At 35.7% G+C, this 20,855-nt stretch overlaps 1 protein-coding gene across 1 annotated transcript in view; it reads left to right on the top strand.

Moving 5' to 3' along the window:
• The window catches only part of LOC119774156 (prickle-like protein 2), a 55,074-nt gene that overhangs the window by 27,333 nt on the left and 6,886 nt on the right, over positions 1-20,855 (top strand). The window contains exons 2-5 of the mRNA XM_038271538.1: positions 12,171-12,355; positions 19,591-19,704; positions 19,817-19,954; positions 20,141-20,344. Of these exons, the coding sequence (XP_038127466.1) occupies positions 12,224-12,355; positions 19,591-19,704; positions 19,817-19,954; positions 20,141-20,344 (588 nt within the window). The 5' untranslated portion in view covers positions 12,171-12,223. The remainder of the gene's footprint in view (positions 1-12,170; positions 12,356-19,590; positions 19,705-19,816; positions 19,955-20,140; positions 20,345-20,855) is intronic.

Raw genomic sequence — 20,855 nt, 5'->3', positions numbered from 1 at the left:
ACTTGTACTCTGCTTTCTTTGAAGCTGTGCTATTTTACTAAACTTCTAATGTACATCGAGGGCTGGAGAGTTGTGTGTCCTATAAGGACTCTGCCACAAAATAAACTAAAAGCACGAAACAATTGTTTAAAGATGGCAGATACGAAAAGTCTTCTAGCCATTACATCTAGACCTCCAACCACACTACAGGATATGCTGGGAATTTGATAAAGTGGGGCTGTTGAGATTTATCAAGAGCTTCAATTCTCTACAGAGGAGTGAGTGAGATGAACATGTTACATCTGCTATGACGGTGTTCGAATGCAGAATGAGAAATTATCTGACAGCATTCACAAACGCAGAAGAAGCAACGCTGCCTAAGAATCCTGCTGTAGACTCTGTACAAGGCATTGGCTGATTAATGACTATGTTGGACTAATAACTTCACTCAGTGTTTGTTTGCTGTTACATAATTGCCTGCATACAACACTGACAATAGCTGACAACTAAAAACCTGCTGAGACAATTAAATTCCTCCTTTTGTTTGGCTTTTGTGTTTAGGAGGAGTCTATTTAAGACCTCCGGTGTCTTAGATTGCTGCTGTCTAAGTGCATAAATGATGTTTCATTATCTTAATATTCCTGTTGTTTTAAAGAGTAATTCTAAAGGAAGACATTTTGGGAGCAATTAGAACTGCAAGTGGCATTTTCGTCCGTTTTTCTTCATGGCTCCTTTAGGACTCAATCTGGTTAGATGGTGTTTTGTCAACACCAACAAAGAAGCTTTGCAGAGATATTCAAATGGAATTGAGTCTGGTCTCTGACTGGATCACCCAAGAACATTTACTGGCTGCTTCGGAAGCGACTCCTGTTTTATTTTGGCTGTGTACAATTAGGTAACATTGTGTTGAAAAATGTTTGAAACTCAGGTCTAAGTTAAATAATATTCTGGAGGACATATCATTGACATATCTGTATTTCATTGTTTTAATCATTTTGTGGTTTGATCAACCCAGAAAACATTGTTTGTCCAGGTCTCAAGGTCTTTAAGATGTGTTTGGCAAAATTCAAGCATACTCGCCTCTCTGTAAGTGAACACTGAAGCTCCGTCTGCACTACATACTCAGCAAAAACAGCTAAATGATTTTGTTTTGTTTTTCTACATGTGTTGCAAGAAAAAAATTACAAATATCTTGCATAGTCCTTGTTTGGTGGTTCTATGTACTCATTTTAACCTCTTGGACACTAGGCCTGTTTTCGAGAAATATGCTTGAAAATAACATGCCCAAAATCAATTGAATATATCTCAAGAACTACAGAGTTTATTTTAATTGTTTTGGTATCAAAATGCATTCTGGGCAGCACTTCTTTCATGCATGGTTTCTAAAAAAAATATGAAGCTGATGTGCTTATCATAGAAGAGGCCTCTAAAGACTTCTTGAGAGTTGTGCACTTTAACCTTATGAAAAGTATGAAGGGTCGTTTCCAGAAAAATTTTTTTCTCCCTGGCAGCTCACAAAGAGAATTGTATGTCTGCAGAGTATCTATGGCCGTTAATGGACCATTGTGTCCTTGGTCATCTCCCTGGCCAAAGCCCTTCTTCAATAATTAAGTTTTATCAGATCTCGGGAGGCCTTTGATGGCTCATAAATAAAGTTTTTAAAATATGGAGACCACAATCCTGTTTCTAGACCTCTGAGGTTTAAAGACATTGAATTTACAACAAAAGAGCTGCATTCAAATTGCTGAAACATAAGGATAAATAACAGATACATCAGATGCACTTTAACTCTAATTTTAGTATCAAAACAGGGGATACGAATAATAATGTAAATCTCTCTCTCTTGTTTAAAGTTTACAAAAAATACTGGTGTCATCATTGGCTTTTTGGAAAAATTTACTCAGATCATCTTTAGAAAAAATTAATAAAGTAAAACAAAATGAATTTAGCATTACTTTTTCATAGTGTTTAGTGTTTGCATGTCAATGGTTAATATAACCCTGGTCCAGTTCTGTGCTTCAGCTGAGCACCTTCTCTCATGTCAGCTTTTACATAAATAAGAGCTTTTCTCTCTATCACTTGCTCTCCTTCTTTCTCTTATGCACGCCCACACAGAGCCTGTCAGAGGCACATGAGGATGGGTGGAGGAAGGAGGGAGGTGGGTGAAGCATGACACGTGAAAAAAAGGAACAGTGTTGCTCTTAACGCTGCATCCGCAGCTCTTTATCTGTTGTTTTACAGTATTCCTTCTTCTGTCCCTCCTTCTTACAGAAACAAATGTTTTAAAGTGTATTTCCTCTCAGGAAGAAAATTAGCTCTTGTGAATTAGTATTCAAGTTCTCCTTTGTTCTTAAAATTACCCATATTCTTGTAAATATCTGCCCTCTTCTGGAGAAGAGATTTTGATTAATCTCAGTTAATTCATGTGTAAATGAGGGCTCTGCTAATTGGTTTGAATTAAAGGAGATAAAATGATGGTAAAAATATCACGTTTCATGATAATTTGGGATCTGTGAGCCATAAAAAAGGTCACAGCAGGTATATTATCCACTGTTTACCCCTGTCTTTGTGCACGAGGGGATAAAAGCTCAGAAGATAAATCTTCCTGGCAGAGATGATGGCCAGAAATAAAAGCTATTACTTTTAGGTCTGTTTCTGGGCTTGCTCTTTTGTGTTACATCAATAAAGTCACATATTTCTGCAGATACTCATGGAGGGCTGTTGTTCAAGACTTTGCACACCAATCAGTTACCATGGTAGCTCACGGGTTGTGTTTTTTTATGTTTTTTTTTTTTTACCTGACCTACAGTTACATGGTTAGATGCTTGCCTCACTAAGCACTCTTCCCATGAGCTATATCCTCTTTCATGCACAAGGCACTGTACCTAGCTCAAATTGCTTTCATCAGTGGCAAACATCAGTAAAAAAAATCTTTTTTTCTCCTTGTTTTTTATTGAATGCATCCCTAAAATTATGGACAAAAAGATGTTTTCTTCCTTTCCAATTTTTCAATAGAAACTGCTCCTTTTTTATTTATAACTACAAACCATATATATTTTTTCAAATTATTACCTTTACTTAAGGACCTCTAGATATATTCCCTTGTAAACATGTTTACAGCCCTTATACTTTTACACATGTTATCATGATACAACTATAATCTTTGTTATATCTTTGCGGCTGCATCAACATCAATTAATATATGATCTGGAACTGAAAGGGGAAAAAAGTGATGCCTTATTTTTATGTGTGAAGAAGGCAATACCTTTTTGGATACAGATTTTGCTGTAACTGCAGCTACTAGTGTTTTGGAATATATTTCTGCTTTTGAACATCTACAGTTGGGGTGAACTAATAAAATTGTTCTTTTCTTATAAGCTGATACTGATATTGCAACTTTGAGTTTTGTCTGATACCAGTATTGATACAGTACATTGGCATGAAATGTGGAATGTTAGAAAAAGCTTGATGAAATGGTATTATTCCAACAGCAAACAATAGTAAACAACAATAATATAAGAATAACTTAACTGTTAATTATCAACCAATAGGTTAAGTAAACTTCAGAAGCCGAGTGTTTCTTTAAGCTTCCTGGTTTTACAGAGTTTGGTTGCAGGCGAAAATATTTTAATATTTGTTGTTTTGAGTACTGTTGGACTGATCTTGGATTTTAGGGCTGTAAACATGTTATTTGATCAGGACATCTCTAGTCCCCAGTTTAAAATGTCTGCTCATTTGAAAATTAGCAAAAGTCCTTCAGGATGGAGACTGATCCTGAAAAGTCCATTTGGATTGAGCTTTTATTAGCCTATGCCATTTTAACTTGAGGACAAACCAAGAACCTCACCACACTTCACTGGACTATATTTATTTTACAAATGTTCAAATGGTTTTATGCCTACATGGCTAAGTGAGAAGTTTTTTGTTTGTTGATTGTTTTTTTGTTTTTGTTTTTTTGTTTGTTTGTTTGGTTGGGCTGATTGATTGATTGATTGATTGATTGATTGATTGATTGATTGATTGATTGATTGATTGATTGATTGATTGATTGATTGATTGATTGATTGATTGATTGATTGATTGATTGATTGATTGATTGACATAATTTAGGAAAAACTAACCTGTAAAAATCATAATTAAATTAAATTAAAATTAATTACATTAAAGTACAGTAGAAAAATATGTAATAAGTTTTGAAAAATTTATGAATAATAAGTGTACGAGTTTGAGTATTTGAATTATGTTGCTTAATGTGTGATGGATTCTTTTGTTTTCAAACCAAAATAAAATAATCATGCATTCGTTAATTCAAAGTAACACCTAGAAAAAAAGGTTTTATACCAGAAATGAGCCCTATGCTGAGCCATGAATGTGAAATGGCAGTCCTTGAGAGGTGGTGCTGCAGGAGATAATAAGACATTTACAAAAGAAAGCATCTAGTAACAGTTTGAGTGTTGAATTCTGATATTGGAACTGTGTAATCTGAATTAGACTGCTATTATAGGCTTCAATAGTCCCATTAGCAACCATGAACATACAGTATAACTCAGTTTTAGCTGATCATAAATTGCAAGTTCTCAGATCATTCTTAAATCATTTTTTTCTGATCCCAGTCCTATTCTGAAGACCCGTGCCTTGTGTTTTAATTTGGCTGACAAACCACTAAACCAAAAGGAAAATTAAATTCAAAACATAACTGTATTAGGGCATACACAAGAGGCTTTGTTTATTTGATTTTGATATTCATCAACTTTTTTCTCACTGGACATTGTAGCTGATTTTTTCAATGTTACTAACCACCCATCATTTTCACTAGCTACAATAATGTTGTTAAAAAACTGTGTTTCATACCATTAAAGCTGACTACCAGGTGCCAAAGTTTACTTAAACCAGATTTACAACTTTTTATAAGGTAAATGTTCTTTGCACACACTCATCAAACATACAATATTTAACACTACTGATCATTAAAAAGTATTCAGCTTTGATAAGGTTATGTGTAAAGCCCCTTTTATCTGAGGACATGCAGTGGACAAAGTAGTAAACTGCTGTTTCTTATTGCAAGTTTAAAATGTTGCAGGGAAGTAGAAGATTAATTTAAAAGAAGAAATAAACTGTAAGAACATGCATTTTTGGTAATACTTTGATTCAGCCCAGAGAGAAATATCAATATTGGCAAGGCAGTTAGTGATTTAAAACGTTCTAAATACATTTAAAACAAAAAATAAACTTTATAAATAATTTACTGCATTCAGTAGTATTTTACCTGAACCAGAGCTAAATAATTCAAACTCTTATTATGAAATTCAGCATAGGAACAGCAGAGGCACACAGTGGATGAGGCTGTGCATGAAATAAATGCAGGAGGGACTGCAAGAAAAACACAATTTAAATATTCTACATACGGTACATCTAATTTTTTAATTTAAGTCTTAATTCAGTGAAAGCTCTGTGCATGTGTTACATGATTTAATAAGAGAAACAGAGGGGGAAATCTCTTCCCCTCCAGGCGTTGGATACGTTTGACTCCCTTTCAGTGCTTCTGAGGAAACAGGGGCCAAAGTCTCCATAAGGACAGAAAAAAGTTGCTAGATTTTGCGATTAGTGCTTTTATGAAATAAAGGCGCTCTAGAAGTCTGAAAAGTCGCTAAATATAGTGACAAAAGCGCAAAGTAGGCAATACTGTTTGAATGTTCTTTAACAGCTTTACAATGTTGTTCTTCACAGGAAAATCTTTCTGAAGTAACAGCATTCATGAACAGAGCAATGAGCAAACACTATACGCAGGCGGTGCTCACGGGACATGTAGTGTTGCAGTCACAGTTAGATTTGCTTATTATTTCAGATGACTTTTGAGAAACCTGCTATTAAAAGCATAAATAGAATCCAACCTTCCAGAGTGGCTAGCAGGAGTAGCTGAGCTACCCGCCACTCCTAAAAATCACTAGCATTTGGTGGGTTGGCAGGTGTTAATGTCAAGCCCTGGATCTTGATATGAAACATTCAGGTTTTACAGTTAAAAGGCTTTAATTTCTGAGTAGTCTTTACCTCCTGACGTTTGCAAGTTCTTTGTTTAACGTCCTTTAAGCAGTAGCTTTTTTGTTGTGTAATTTTCCATAAAGGTTACATTTGTAGAAGGTTTGCCTTGTTTTCCTGCTGACTGATTGTCCTAGCCGAGCTTCGGATCTGTGCAGCTCCTTAAATGTAACCATAGGCCTTCAGGCAGCCTTTCTGACTTTCCTGTATCTGCCATGCATGTAACTTAAAATAGATGACCATGCTTTCTGGGTTTGCAGTTGTGTTATACTCTTTCTTTCAGTAAAGAGGAAGGTTTCAGTGACATCATTTCTAAGGTTATAGCTCTTCGGTTTGTTGCCTTGTACACTCTTTATTGCTCATATATGACAGCTAACCCCACTATTAAAACAACTATGAAAGAAGAGTTCATGCAATAGTTTGTGCATATAAATTGAGTTTAAATATAATTTTCAATAAACCAGGGAAAGTAGTACATGAAGGATTGACCTAAGCTACATGCACCCAGCAGATCTCTATGCTCAATAAAGATTTTTGGCTGAAATTTTATATTACTGGCGTGTTCTTTCATACAACTAGTTAAATGCAGCTGTAATTAGACTTCTGATCACCCAAGTGACCCACAAGCGCAAAAGAATAATTCAAATGTCACACAGCAGCACACTGTTTATATAACTACTAATGAATATAGCTTTCCCTAGGAATGTTTAATTCAATTTCCTAGGGGAAAAAAAACATTATAGGGGATGTTACTGTCACCATTTTATTATTAAACTCTTGAGCGGTGGGAATAGACACTTTCATAAGCACATCATAAACAAAGAATGAGTGTAAATACAAAGCAGATCACATCTGTTGAAACCTTATTACTGCAACTTGATTTGCCAACCAGTTTTTGGTAGACACAGGATTCTGATTGCAGAAATAAAAATAAGGCTCTTGAAATTAAACAGGTCTGATATAATTAATAGTTTAAAAGCTATTTTTTTATATTATATTATTATTATATTTGTTCTCTTAATAATCCCTACCCTAAGTTGGTCTGTCATATTAAATCCTTTTTTATATATAGTTTGTTGTTGTAACATAAAAAAAATAAAAAAGTCCAAAAGCTTAGTACTTTCCAAAGCACTATAAGTTTTTGAATAGAGATCCAAAGTAAAAACACAAACCAGGCCAGAATCCATTCCTTAGAGTGCACTCTGATAAATTATTCAGAAATGGAAGGAGGATCCAGGACAAGCTGCCCTTCAAAGTGTAGTGACCTTTCAACAAGAACAGTTATGAAGGAAGCTAAAGGCAAGTTGCTCCAGCACTTTGCCAGTCACATCAGAACAACAGAAACCATTCTGAAAGGTTCAGGCTGCTGAGAAGTTTCCTTTTTTATTGGACCTCCCAATGGTGGTTGGACTCCTTCCATATGGCTCTTTGCATTGCACTGTGTCTAATGAATGTCCTTATAAACAAATGTGTATTCAACATTTTTAAAAATCTCTCATTAGCTTAGAAAGATATTTAGTTGTCTGCAATCTGCAGCTTAGCCACAAGATGTCCCTAAATCCCAAATGCCTCTTCTTTTTTCAACAAAGCTGTAAATATAAAATTTTTCTCCTTTCATCTTCATTATCTTCTCTGCTTTTGGCCTTGCCTAATATTACATGTTTAATATGAGTGTAACATCTAAAACCAATGGCTCACTTAGAGAAGAGGCCATGGGTGAATGAAGAACCACTGTGTAGAAATTCACTTGGCAGCTGTGACATAAAAAGGCCATGACGCATCATTTCATGCTTTATATGAAATTAAAAGTACATAAATAAGTTGTCACAATCAGCATTGCTGCTCATCTGACAGATCATAAAATACAGCAGTAGGTTTTCAATGCGGGGCTGCATGGTGGAGCAGGGGGTTGTTCTGTTGCCTTGCAGCAAGAAGGATCTGGGTTAGATTCCTTGCCTGCGGTCATTCTGCATGAAGTTGAATGTTCTCCCTATCCTGCAAATAGGCAACGGCCCCACAGTGACCTGACAAGGACTAAGTGGGAGAAGATGGTTGGAAGGTTGTCAATGCAGCTGTGCCACATGTCGGGTCTATTTGATGGTGTTTTATTTTGTCAAACGGCTGCCTGCAGCTGCTTCTCCTAAAATTGGTGCATCTTCCTGCCAATCTAAACACCTTTGATTTTGTGCTAAAGAAGGAAAGCTATACAGTTGCCCAGAATCCTTTGCCAACAAGTTTAATCCACAAAAATACATTGTTATGTGACATATTATATATATATATATATATATATATATATATATATATATATATATATATATATATATATATATATATATATATATATATATATATATATATATATATATATATATATATATATATATATATATAAACATTACCTCCATACAACGAAACAATACCAACACAAATAAATCCTCACTAGTGCAATATTGTTCTTTTTCCCTCAGTGTTATAATCCTTCTGTCAGAAAAAAATGGCCCAAAATTAGCCCCCTCCAGGAAGCATAACTTCACAACTTGTCTCTCTGTACGTGTGTTGCTGTAGAAGAACAGAGGAGTGTGTTTGTGACAAACCGTTGGGCTGGTGAATGTGTATTACGTCAAAAAGTCACACTCATCAGCGGCCTTCTGTACAATGTGACTGTTCAGTCAAAAGTTTGGGGTGTTAGGGTGACACTCACACATTGCTTTGGTGCTGCTGGGCACGGAAGCTGCCTCTGTTTAACAATGCACAGCGCAGACTTACAGTACATCTTAATAAGCGGACTGTGAGGGAATTATTAATCTGAGCACTGGTGCAAATACTGATGCTCTTGTCCCCTCAGTTTCAAAGACGATTCTGATAGAAACAGAGAAAAAGGTTGAAAATTGCTTTCCTTTCAATCCATTAACCTCTCTACTCTTAGACTCTTTTAGGAGCTTCATAAAGTTTAGAATAATGGAAGCTGTAATAATGTAAACTATCCCTCCCTCCCTCCATCCATCTATCCCTCCCTCCCTCCCTCAATTCATCTATCTCTTCCTCCCTCTCTCAATCCATCCATTCATTATTCTGTCCATCTCTCCATTTATCCATCTGTCCATCCATAACTCCATCCATCTCTCCATCCATCCATTCATCCATCTGTTCATCCTCCATCCATCATCCTACCCTCCCTCTGTCCCTCTATCCATCCATCCTTCTATCCATCTATCTCTCCCTCCCTCCATCCATCTATCCATCCCTCCCTCTGTCAATCTATCCCTCCCTCCCTCTATCCCTTCATCCATCCATCCATGCATCCATCCCTCCCCCCTTCCTTCTATCCTTCCATCCATCCATCCATCCATCCATCCATCCATCCACCCATCTCTCCCTACCTATCTCCATCTATATATCTATTCATCCATCCATCCCTCCCTCCCTCCCTCTATCCATCCATCCATCCCTCCATCCATGCATTCCATCAGTTGGAGCAGCATTTTCTCTTTAGACTGTGATGTCTTCAGAGGCAGATTTTAGTCAGAACTTTTAGGTTTTCCAGAATTTTACTCCTGATCCTATTTCTTGCTGCCACAGTAAATCTTGTTTAAACTCATTTCTACTTACTCAGTCTCTTTACACTAGTAACAAAGAGCCTCAGGCCAGGCTAGACGCTCAAGGTTACTCTCCTCCAAGTCGTCTGCAAAATAGAAAGCAGTAGCCTTCATCATGGAGAAATAAAGCACATCTAGATCTGCTGGGATAGAGGCTGACTCACTGCCTTAGTCTTTTCAAATCAGTGCTGTTCCTTGGTCACAGTTTAAGCTCTGCCTTCTAATCTTTAGGAATTGGTATTATTGCCTTAAAGTCTAAGAGAGGAGCTGTCTACTAGTTTAGAGAGGAATCATTTTGATTTGTGGATGTCAGTCCCTTTTTACAGTTTCTTACCTGCCATCATCTGCTGTTGTTTCAGTCGGTGAACCGCAGAGATCTCGATACGTGACCTGCAGACTTAACAAAGGCTTTGTGTGTTGTTGGGTTTCCATGTCTGAACATGTTTGATCTCTCTTTGTTGGCGTATAACAACCTGAAGCTAAACAATCTTTTTCACATGTAACGCCTGTGATGTTGCTCCGGTTCCATTTGAACAATCTGATTCTAATATCTGAATGCTTCCCAGCTTTTAAAGATAAGATGTAAACACAAACTAAGTCTCGTGCTCAATCGAGGATGGCAGAACAGTCCTGCTGCCTGGAAAATGAGCTGCATGTCATTTTCATACTTTGGTGGTGGCGGCGATAACTATCTCTGTTAATTATTCATGGACCACTAATGTGCATATCTGTTCTCCTCTCAGACAGAACAAAGGAGGGGAAAAGCAAACTGATCAGCCACAGATAAATTAAGCTGCCAAAGAAATAAAATTATATTCCTGGGTGATGTCTAGCTTATTCTTTTGTAAGAACTAGATGAAAACCAGGGGAACATTACTCTTTAAGGGAGTCATCTGTAAATCAGTACTAGAAAGCCGTAAATATGGCAGATATAAAGATCCAGATGAAATCATGCCTTTTTTTGCTCACATGTGTTTTGTGATTCTGATCTCAGTGGTGCAGGGTGAAGCATTTTGAGGTAACATTTTATACATATAGAACTTGGAGCTAAAAAGGTGGCTTTCTTTGAGGCTTAAGCGATCGCTATGGTAACTCATGGTGAACACCTAATCTGCTCCAGCAAAGAGACTAAAAACAGCCACCCCTCAACTGATTCTTTTCCTGATGATATCCTTTTATCCGTTCTCACTGCATGTATAATGCCTGCAGGTTAATTATGGCACCAACTGCAGCCGAGTCATAAGCTATAATAGAATCAGCATGTCTCATGCTATCACAGAACTTTGCATATTCACTAAGGAATGCAGAAACTGCAAACCCTGAAACCAAGGGGTTTTATCATCTTATCCTCTTTAACATGCAAGTGTTTTTTTTGCCACAGTTTTCAGCATCTTAAGTTTGTTGTTTACTTGAAAAGAAAAAGTCAGTCTGGTAAACACATCTGGAATGTCTGTGGTAGAACAAATGTTCTTATTGGTAAGATGTTATATCAAAGACACATTGACAACCGAAAAAAAGAACAATAAGTAAGGAAACATAGTGCAGAAGAATGACTACTAAATGACCACCATTTTTACATTTTTGTCCTATAAAACCATCAATCATGAATAGATTGGATAAACAGATTATATCTGAAGGCCTTATTTTATATTTCTTTGTCATAAATGGAAATCATAAAAGTGTGGCATGCTATTTGATAAAAGTAAGGGGAAAGATAGAAAAGTTCAGGTATATGTATCGCAGGCCCTACATCTGACTCTTTATCGAAGAGCCAGTCTTGTAAACGTTGTTGCTCTTGTTCTCCCTTACATCCAAATCTTTTATAGAAAACTAACTTTGTCAACCTGAACAAATTACCCAATCACTGAAACATGGAAGTGGAAGCATTATACTGTAAGGGTGCTTTGGGACAGTGGAGCTGATTATAACTGATGAAAGATGGATGTATTTAATTACTAAAAGAAGAAAGACATGTATAATTATTTGTCTCCAGGGGTCTAAATGCAAATGCAAGCTGTGTAAAATCCTTTCATAGCACAAGTTTTCATTAATTTTGTTTATTCATAATATATAATTATATGAAATACATTAACATTTGTGGTTCTTATGTGACAAGTAGTGAAGAATTCAAGGGGGACAAATACTTACATGGGAAAAATGCCAAATTAGGAAAAGATCGAAATAAACATGACTTTACTGAAATATATCCCACTGACTGAATAATATGGCTTCAGTCTTATCTTTTCAGCTTCACTCGCTCAACCATTATAGATACTAGCAAAAGATACAAACATAGACATCAGTGGGACAAATGAGAAAGCTGACTTTTTTTAGTAAGACATAATCATTGGATCCATTAATTAAAACAAGTTTGCAGTTTTAAACTACAAAGTAGTAGGAGGCACCATAAGACCTGCAATGATAATTTCTGCCTGTATAAAAAAATGAGAGCAGCTCTTTGATTGAGAAGAGTGGAAATGCTTTCAAATTTTTCAAGGTTTCTCACACAGAGTCTTTTGTTCTTGCCTGACTCGCTCCTGTGTTTTGTCTCAACAGGGATACCTGTGTACACTAAAAGGTTGTGTGTGGAAGAGCATGTTGTGACAGCCATGTCTCTGGAGATGGAAAAGACCATCACCAAGCTGATGTATGACTTCCAGAGGAACTCCACCTCCGATGACGACTCCGGTTGTGCGCTAGAGGAGTACGCCTGGGTTCCCCCTGGCCTAAGTCCCGAGCAGGTACTAACCTCTTACACCCTAAGGGGGTATAAATAAATTTCTGCCTGACAAAAACACACAAAAGTAAATAACTTATAGCCTCAAAGCTATTAGATTTAAGAAGAAACTTTTGGTACGTCTGTAAAGGTAAGATGTCATAGAATGGTTTTCTGGTGTCAGCACCATTGTAGCTTTGACCCTGCCTGAAATATTAGGGACAAAATACAAAATATTTTGCATATTTTGAACCTCGCCAAAATTTTCTTTGAAATAAACATTGCAAAACACTACCAAAATATTATTTATAGCACAAAAAAGTAGTACAGACTTTTAAATCTTAATGTTGTGTAAAAATATACCAAATTTGGACTCAATCAGATGAATCATATTTATTTTAGAATGGTATTAGTGAGAAATTTCTTAGGCGGAGAGGCCATTTTGGCACATTTATCCATAAATGTCACCAAACTGTGCCAAATATGTTTTTTACATCAATACTGGGGGTTTGGTAAAAATACGAGGTCACGTAGCAGCCGGACCCGCCGGTGGGTCCGTAGGGTTCAAGGGGCTAAGCTATCTAATATTCAAGCGAAAAGTTATTTCTTATTTCTGTCCCAAACACCCAAACTATATCAATAAACTGAGGCAGTACGAATAAATTATTCATCTGGACAATCTACGACCCTTTCTTTGAGGTAAAAAGACTATTCTAACAAATAAAAAAGCCCATTGGATCATTAATCTTTACAGTAATATTGAATAAATGTTCATAATATTAAGAGGGAATTTATTCCGGTCACACAAATCACTAAAAATAACATTAGAGAGGCTCATCAAACAAGGTTTTATTAGGGTCGAATAATAAGGGTCCAATATTAAGGGTACATCAAAAAATTTCATTAAAAACTTACATAATGCCTTTTTAAATATCGTTATTGCAAACAACTAATGCATTTTTATAGCCTTTATTTTTTGTCAGCGATTAACATTTTACATTGAGAGCTGATGAATACACAATATTTAAGATATGAATATTATATTAAACTGATAAAAAGAATCTAAAACAAAAATGTTGGACAATAAAAAAAAAGCATGTTTTGTATTTGCTGATATATACAGTAGCAGCCATTCAAAATGACCCTTCCCAGTATTACGCCAGCAGAATTGCAGCCCACTCTCCTGCAACTCCCAGCAATATCACCTCCATAAAGCCAACATAATTTTTACTCTGACTCCACCCTTTCTCTGAATTACAGGGTCTGACCAGGATATGACACTTTTCTTTAGATCTTGATGTCCACAAATCACGACCGAAAGAATATTTTACTACAAAGATTTGAATATAGGAAAATGTTAAGTAGATTAGTATTCTGATAAATAACTAGTTCAAATTGCTCTATAACAATGGCAAATGTGTAGTTGTGTTTAAATTAATAGCAGTCTGACATCTCCAAGAAGCTCAGTCACTGTTTTTGGTCTAAATTATATATAAGAAATGGTAGATGATTGGAACATAATCAAACCAGAGTCCTTCCTGGGAAAAGGCAACAGAGGTAATAACACCTACAGCCCTGTGAGCGGGGAATGGATGCTAAGAAAAGTAGCAGTGTGTAGTTACAGTAAATCAGTGAGCTCATTCATATTGTGAAAAGGAAAGTGCAAATAGGTGACCTTAAGTTACGAAATAAGGCAGCAACCTTTGTACATGCTGTTTATATTTCATTCCTCTCCAAAAATCTTAGTAAAAAGGGTAATTCCAGACCAATCCACTAGTTTTTATTTGAAAGACGTCAGATAGAACAGGGAAAATGTGTGAAGAAGGAGAGATAATATAAGGCAGCTGGGCTAAAATAATCTTTTCTTTCATTTACAATTACAATCAAAACCAGAAAGAGATAAAAGGAAATAGTAAAGTGCTATATTTGATCAAAGGTAAGTCTAAAATGATGAAGTCTTTGGCAATGATCATTTTTACATTGGTCAAGAAAGGCCCATTGGGAATACTAAAGAAATTTTATAACTAACCAAGCAATAGCCAAGAAGCATGACAAAGTCCTAGTGTTGGAAACATCATGCATTGAAAATGTTTCAGTTTGTCACAAAACAACATTTGCAAAAATAGAAACCACTGAACATTGTGATTGCTAATGAAAGTAAGGCCATATGTTCTGATAATGTGTCTCAGTTTTCTGATTAGCCAAGAACACATCAACATTCTCCAGCTCTGCTGGCTGTGATCAATGCCTTACTTTGAATTGTTTGTACAACAGAAACAAACGATGTTGATGCAAACAGTATTTATTTTATCAATGTGTATATATCAAATTTGCTTTTCCTACAGTCAAACTCATTTTGTTTCTTTCTTTCAGCATATTCCAGCATGTTTAAATGCTGTGAAATTAAAGACACCAAAGTCAGTAATTGTTCTTCTGAATCTGTTTGGAAATTCCAACTTGTTTAGCTTGCAGACTCTTCATGTCTCTGTTAGGAACCATTTGCATCCTAAATGCCTTGAATTCCATGCCTGACCACACTTATTAAATAAGTGGAAATCGTCTCTACAGCTTTGCTTTTTTTTTTCTCTTTTTTTTTTTTGCATGTTTTAATAAACACATAGATTTCTTCGACAGTGTCAACCTTAAACGCCTTTGTCTTTCTTCTATAAGAGAAAGACACTAATACAACAGGCCACCTAGGGCTCTGTTAACAGATGACAGGAAGGCTGATAACAGTGATTTTCTTTAGTCAGCCATCTTGACAGGATGCTGAAAGAGGCTGCAGCCTCTGTCATCCAGCAGGAGGTGCAGGCAATTGAAGCTGCCTGTTTCTCTTTTAATGCACTTGAATTTAACGATTTTTAGGCCTGTCACTTCTGGTGTCACTCTGTACAATGCCATTTAACAGGAAATAATAATGTGCAATGGCCCATTGAGCTGTCAGGAATCAAAATCCTGAAATCTATTTACACTGACTCTGTCATTAGTTTCAGCTGTGTTCAAATTGTCTTTATTGAAAGGTTTTGTTTCTAAAGTTTGGACTTCTAATATGGCTTAACTTTTTATGGAATAATAATTTAATTTATAAAGTACTGAGGTGTATGAGCAAGCTGAGTTAAGATATTTTAGGGTTCAAAAAGCAATCAGTCTCAAAATCCATCAAAAGTCAGTCTTACTGAAAATCTCCAAATTAATCAATTTTTAGACCATTTCTGGAAATTTGGGTTTAAGTATCTTTTTAAAAACTCATGAGATGTTTTATAGATACATATAGACAATCAAGAGTACTACACTTCAACACAGGTCATAAAAAGAGAAGAAACAAGTAATCAGCTAAATGGTTTTCTATTGTTCCGTCCGTCTGTTTGTCCATCTGTCTGCTGAGCCACAGGGGGATGGTACCTCTCAATTTGTTAATGTCTTCACTGATTTTATATGTGCTTTGTTTCTGAGCCAAACTGAGTTACCTTTTGATCACAGGTGCAATATGCTGCAGAGTTCTATTTAAAAGAGGACTTTGCATTACTGTGAATGATGTTTTGGAAAGCAGAGTTTATCTATATTGCGCATTTGAAAGCTAACCGCAATCTGAAAAAGCACTGAGCATAGAAAGAGTTTAGGACAAGAAGAGAAATTAGCTTTTCGCTTCATGTAAAATGAAATAATAAAGACGTATCACCTATAAAATGACTTTGAGGTCCAGACTGAGAAGCCCCTGAATTATCTCAACTGTTGCAACCAATCAAATGCCTTGTTTCAATGTTTTGACATCTTTATTCTAGACATCCTTGAAACTCTAACCAGTTTTGAATAATGAATTGATTTTAATTCTGTTGCTTATTGTTTTTTCCATTTTTACAGACCATATCACTGTGTTAAAATAACAAGTGAGAAATGCATTTTATTTTCTGTTGCCAATATTCATCATTATGACTTTAAAATCAAGAAAGACAGTTGACAGTAGCTGGTATTGTAATAAATGATTATAATTTAATATGATATAAAAATGCATTTTTTTAGTTTAAAACAGAAAAATGTGCACCAATCAGTGGGAAAAATTAACACCTTCATATTCATCAGTGTTGCAGCTGATAACATAATTTATCATGTTTTTGCTAACTATTTTTCCACTTGATCCAATACACTTGTGATAAAAAGTACAAAAGTGCAAACAGACCCCGACCTCTAAAACATATCTAGCACTGCTGGACAGCCAATTCGACTTGTTTCATTGACAGAACTAACTGGACTGGTTCTGTTTTGCATAAAATCGAATCCATTCACTCTCTGGCTTCTAACTGATCATTGAATGTTTTAGTGTTTCCTCACTTTAGATTCAGGGCGGCTCCTAAAGAAAGTTTCTGAGTGGCACTGAAAACCTGTTCAAGGTAAACGGAGGAACACTGAAAACCTGGCAGGCTACTAAGAGGATCCTATTTTTCTAATTGCATCAGAACCTACCTTACTAAAGGCAATGTGCTTCTGGGGAAGGAGCTGTCACCAAGATCTGATCAACCAGTTAGGATCAAACTTGGATTGACATGATAGTAATATCTTGCTAGAGTATATAATAAATTGTGGTGCTGATTTTCTCTTAACTACCGGTATATTAAGTATTCTGAATAAACCCCCAAACATTTAATTAACTGATGCAGTGCAAAATTGATATATTAGACAGACAGACAGACAGACAGATACATTTGATATATTGTAATACTGTAACAATGCAATCAGCATTGTGGTGATTGATCAAATAGCTGAGAATTTTCAGAATTTCTTGATACTATTTAAAAATTTAATTGAGATCTTTCATATTATTATTTTTACAGGCATTTAGAAAAATCTGTTTATCAACATTGATGTCATAAAATTCCTACTTTGGAAATGCAAGATGTAATTAAGTGTAAGAAAAGGATTTTTTCCTTTTATTTGTTACCTTTTAGTGTAGTTTTGAGATATATCAGAACTGGCAAATGTCTCCTTTTTTTGGCTTGACAAAACTCATGAAATATTGACATCTTTCTTTCTTTTACTTTGATCCTAATTTTATTTCACTATATAAAGTCATTATCTGTCTGTCACATACAGACAAATTAGTCTGCTATTATCATTACTTTTTCGTAACATTGAATTGGAAGGATCAGTCATGTTCCACAAGTAGAATAAATCTCTTCAGACTTGCTTTTATTTAAGGAAAATGAAATAGGGTTTCTTTTTATCATGCTAAATTAGCTATTTGTTAAACCTAGATTATATTCAAGAGGAAGGTTTAATTTCATTTTCAATGTGCTTCACTTATTCCCACGATGGCAGTCTAGGCCATGCAGTAGAAAAATAAATCAGTATATTTAAACATGACTGTATGGTTCAGTACAGTATAGTATAGTATAGTATAGTATAGTATAGTATAGTATAGTATAGTATAGTATAGTATAGTATAGTATAGTATAGTATAGTATAGTATAGTATAGTATAGTATAGTATAGTATAGTATAGTATAGTATAGTATAGTATAGTAAAAATTAATAAAAACAGCAGAAAGGCAGTTTCTTTATCAGTGGGATTTTCCAGTTTTGCTGCTTCACACACAACAGGCTTAAATTGAAAGGCAACTGGACTTTTGCTCAGTGTTTTTGAAGACAGTTTGACACCCATCTATCCTAGTTATTCAAACAAAAAAAAATGTCAGAAAGTCAGGTTGCCTTCCAATTTAAGCCTGATTTTGTGGTTGCCATGACCCGGTTGACTCAGAATTTAAACAGACACCTTGTTAATTATGTAATTGCTATCTGAAAAACTTGACAGAGCACAAAGCAATTTTGATTTAGAGTTCAGTTTACTTAAAATCTGACAAGGTATAAGATTGCTTTCCATCCTGAAAATGTTGAACTATTAAGCACTAACCAGTTTTTCCCTTTTTTTTCCCTTATTTTTTCTTACTTTTGTCTACAAACATGCATACACTAAAGGAGGTTCAGGACAAAGACAAGGGGTTGCTGCATGATGAATTAAAACTGCAGCAAGAGTATGGGGAATTGCCTTAAGCAACATGATTATTAGCTGTTAAAAGTTTAAAGGGGCACATTCTGTTCTAGGTTGAGTCTGCAGCTGCAAGAGCACAGAGCTCATTCACTTTCAGCTCCAGACACTGACCTCAGAGGGCAACAGTGATTGAAGGCAAGACATAAACAGGTTCTGTTGGCATGAAGGGCGTAACAAATTCATTTAAATGCAATCTCATATTCATTTAAAATGGTTTGTTGCATGCATTAATAAAATAAACCAGAATATGTGAACAACTTCACATTAATTCCAGTCACAAACACCAACTAGTAAATGTATTCACTCCTTTTGAATTTTAACATACTTTATTGGGATTTTATGTAGCAGACATCACTAAATAGTAGGGAATTGTGATAGAAGGAAAAGTATTTGTGGTTTTCATTTCTGAAAAATAGAAATGCATTTATATAAATCACTAACTCAATGTTGCTTGCATTTTCTTTACAAATATATATATATATATTTGCCTATTCTACTTTGCTTAATAGTTCAAACTGATTCAGATTGGCCAAAAAGGACAAGTCATTTTTCCCTGAAATTTTATTATTTTTGCATAAGATGTATTAGGATGCAAGCTATTCAAAAACATCAACCAGTGTATACAAAATATATTCTAAATTTCTAGATAATCATAAGTTTGTGGGGGCTTTTTTGGAATTAAAAGGGAGAATTTTGTTTTATTTTTGGTAAGCAGTAATTCTGGGATTCCTTCTTGTATTCCAATTCTGCTCCACCTCTTATCATAAACATCGATCTAAACTGAGGTCTGCACTGTTATTGACTTTGTTTGGGTTTTTTCTTTTGTGGAATTCTTCGTTATTTTTTTAAGCATTTTCAGAATAATTTGGGGCCCAGTCTGTTCTGTTTTTTTAATCTGGTGGGATGGCATCTGAGTATGTGTTATTTGATGTCTACTGACAGAACAGTAATCATGTCTAGGTTTCGCTTGTGAAAACAAGCTTTTTATTTCTTTTTTTTTATGACGCACTACAAGTTAGGTTTGGCAATTATCTCAGGTTATTATGGTCTAATGTTAACATTTTTGTTAGAATGGAAATTTCAAGTGTAACAAAAAACAAACAAACAAAAGAACGTAAATAATTTTTACAGTGCTGCACATGAATATTTGAGATAACATCAGACAATTTCAAAACTTAAAAACAGATATCTAAATCTTTTTTGTTTTGTGTGTTTTAGGTGCATCAATATTACAATTCTTTACCAGAGGAGAAAGTTCCCTACATAAACAGCCCAGGGGAGAAATATCGTATCAAGCAGCTGCTTCACCAGTTGCCCCCACATGACAATGAGGTAAAATTTTCTTCCATTAATTCACATTTCTTACCGTTGTAAATGATAATTGAATACACATGCTATTTCAAGTTTTAATGAGGTCTTAAGATGAGGACCTGTGGTGTTTCAGGTACGTTACTGTAATGCGCTGGATGAGGAAGAGAAACGGGAGCTTAAGATCTTCAGCAACCAACGGAAAAAAGACAACTTAGGCAGAGGGAATGTTCGTCCTTTCCCAGTCACTATCACTGGAATGGTCTGTGAGAAGGTAACCAAAGGAGGTGTTCCTCTATTTGAGTTTGTGACCTACTTTTGTTAAAGTACAAATGGATATCAGAATATTTTAGAAGTTTTCTTATTCTTTTTTACTTAATTTAATTGCTTTACCTATTGCTCTTTTCTGATCTTCTCCTCACCTTTAATTCCCTCTCTTCAATCTCTTTCTCTCTAACAGTGTGGTGGTCAGATAAATGGAGGAGACATTGTAGTTTTCGCTGCCAGGGCAGGGCACGGACAATGCTGGCACCCTCGCTGCTTTGTCTGCTGTACATGTGAGGAGCTACTGGTGGATCTCATCTACTTCATCCAGGATGGGAAGGTCTACTGTGGCCGGCACCACGCCGAGAGGCTGAAACCGCGCTGCTGTGCCTGTGATGAGGTGAGTGAACAAAAATGTTTACAGCTTGTTTAGGAAGAAAAAATGCTTCATTGTTATGAACTAAGCCAGCTATTTGGTTCCCTCTCACAAAGGTAAAGTGCTTTAACTTTCTAGAATCATTGCGATCCAGGTAAATGTTTTAGCAAGGCAGAATGTATAGCTTTTAATGCAGAATTGTTTTCATTGATACAAATCTTTTTACTAATAGTGAAAATCTGTTGGTTAAAAAGCCAAATGCAGGTGGTAGCACTGTTGACACAAAGGAAGAAAGTCGGGATTAAAATCCTGGCCTTTAGTCCTTTTTGCATAGAATTTGCATGTTCTATGGGTGCATGAGTTCTCTGTCAAGCTTCCCTGTCCAGCCAAGGTTAAAAATTCCCCATAGCATGATACTGCCACTACCATTTTTCAGTGACATACAATGTTAGTTTTCCACACCAGATAGCAAGTTAGATGTGGGACCTCGCTAGTGTGTTCTACTGTAGGCATTTATTAAATAATTAGAACAAAT

This window comes from Cyprinodon tularosa, unplaced genomic scaffold (assembly GCF_016077235.1).
Source record: "Cyprinodon tularosa strain WSP-4 unplaced genomic scaffold, ASM1607723v1 ctg8, whole genome shotgun sequence".
Lineage (NCBI taxonomy): Eukaryota > Metazoa > Chordata > Actinopteri > Cyprinodontiformes > Cyprinodontidae > Cyprinodon > Cyprinodon tularosa.
The sequence above is the reverse complement of the archived record's forward strand: the minus strand, read 5'-3'. Positions and strand labels throughout refer to the sequence as shown.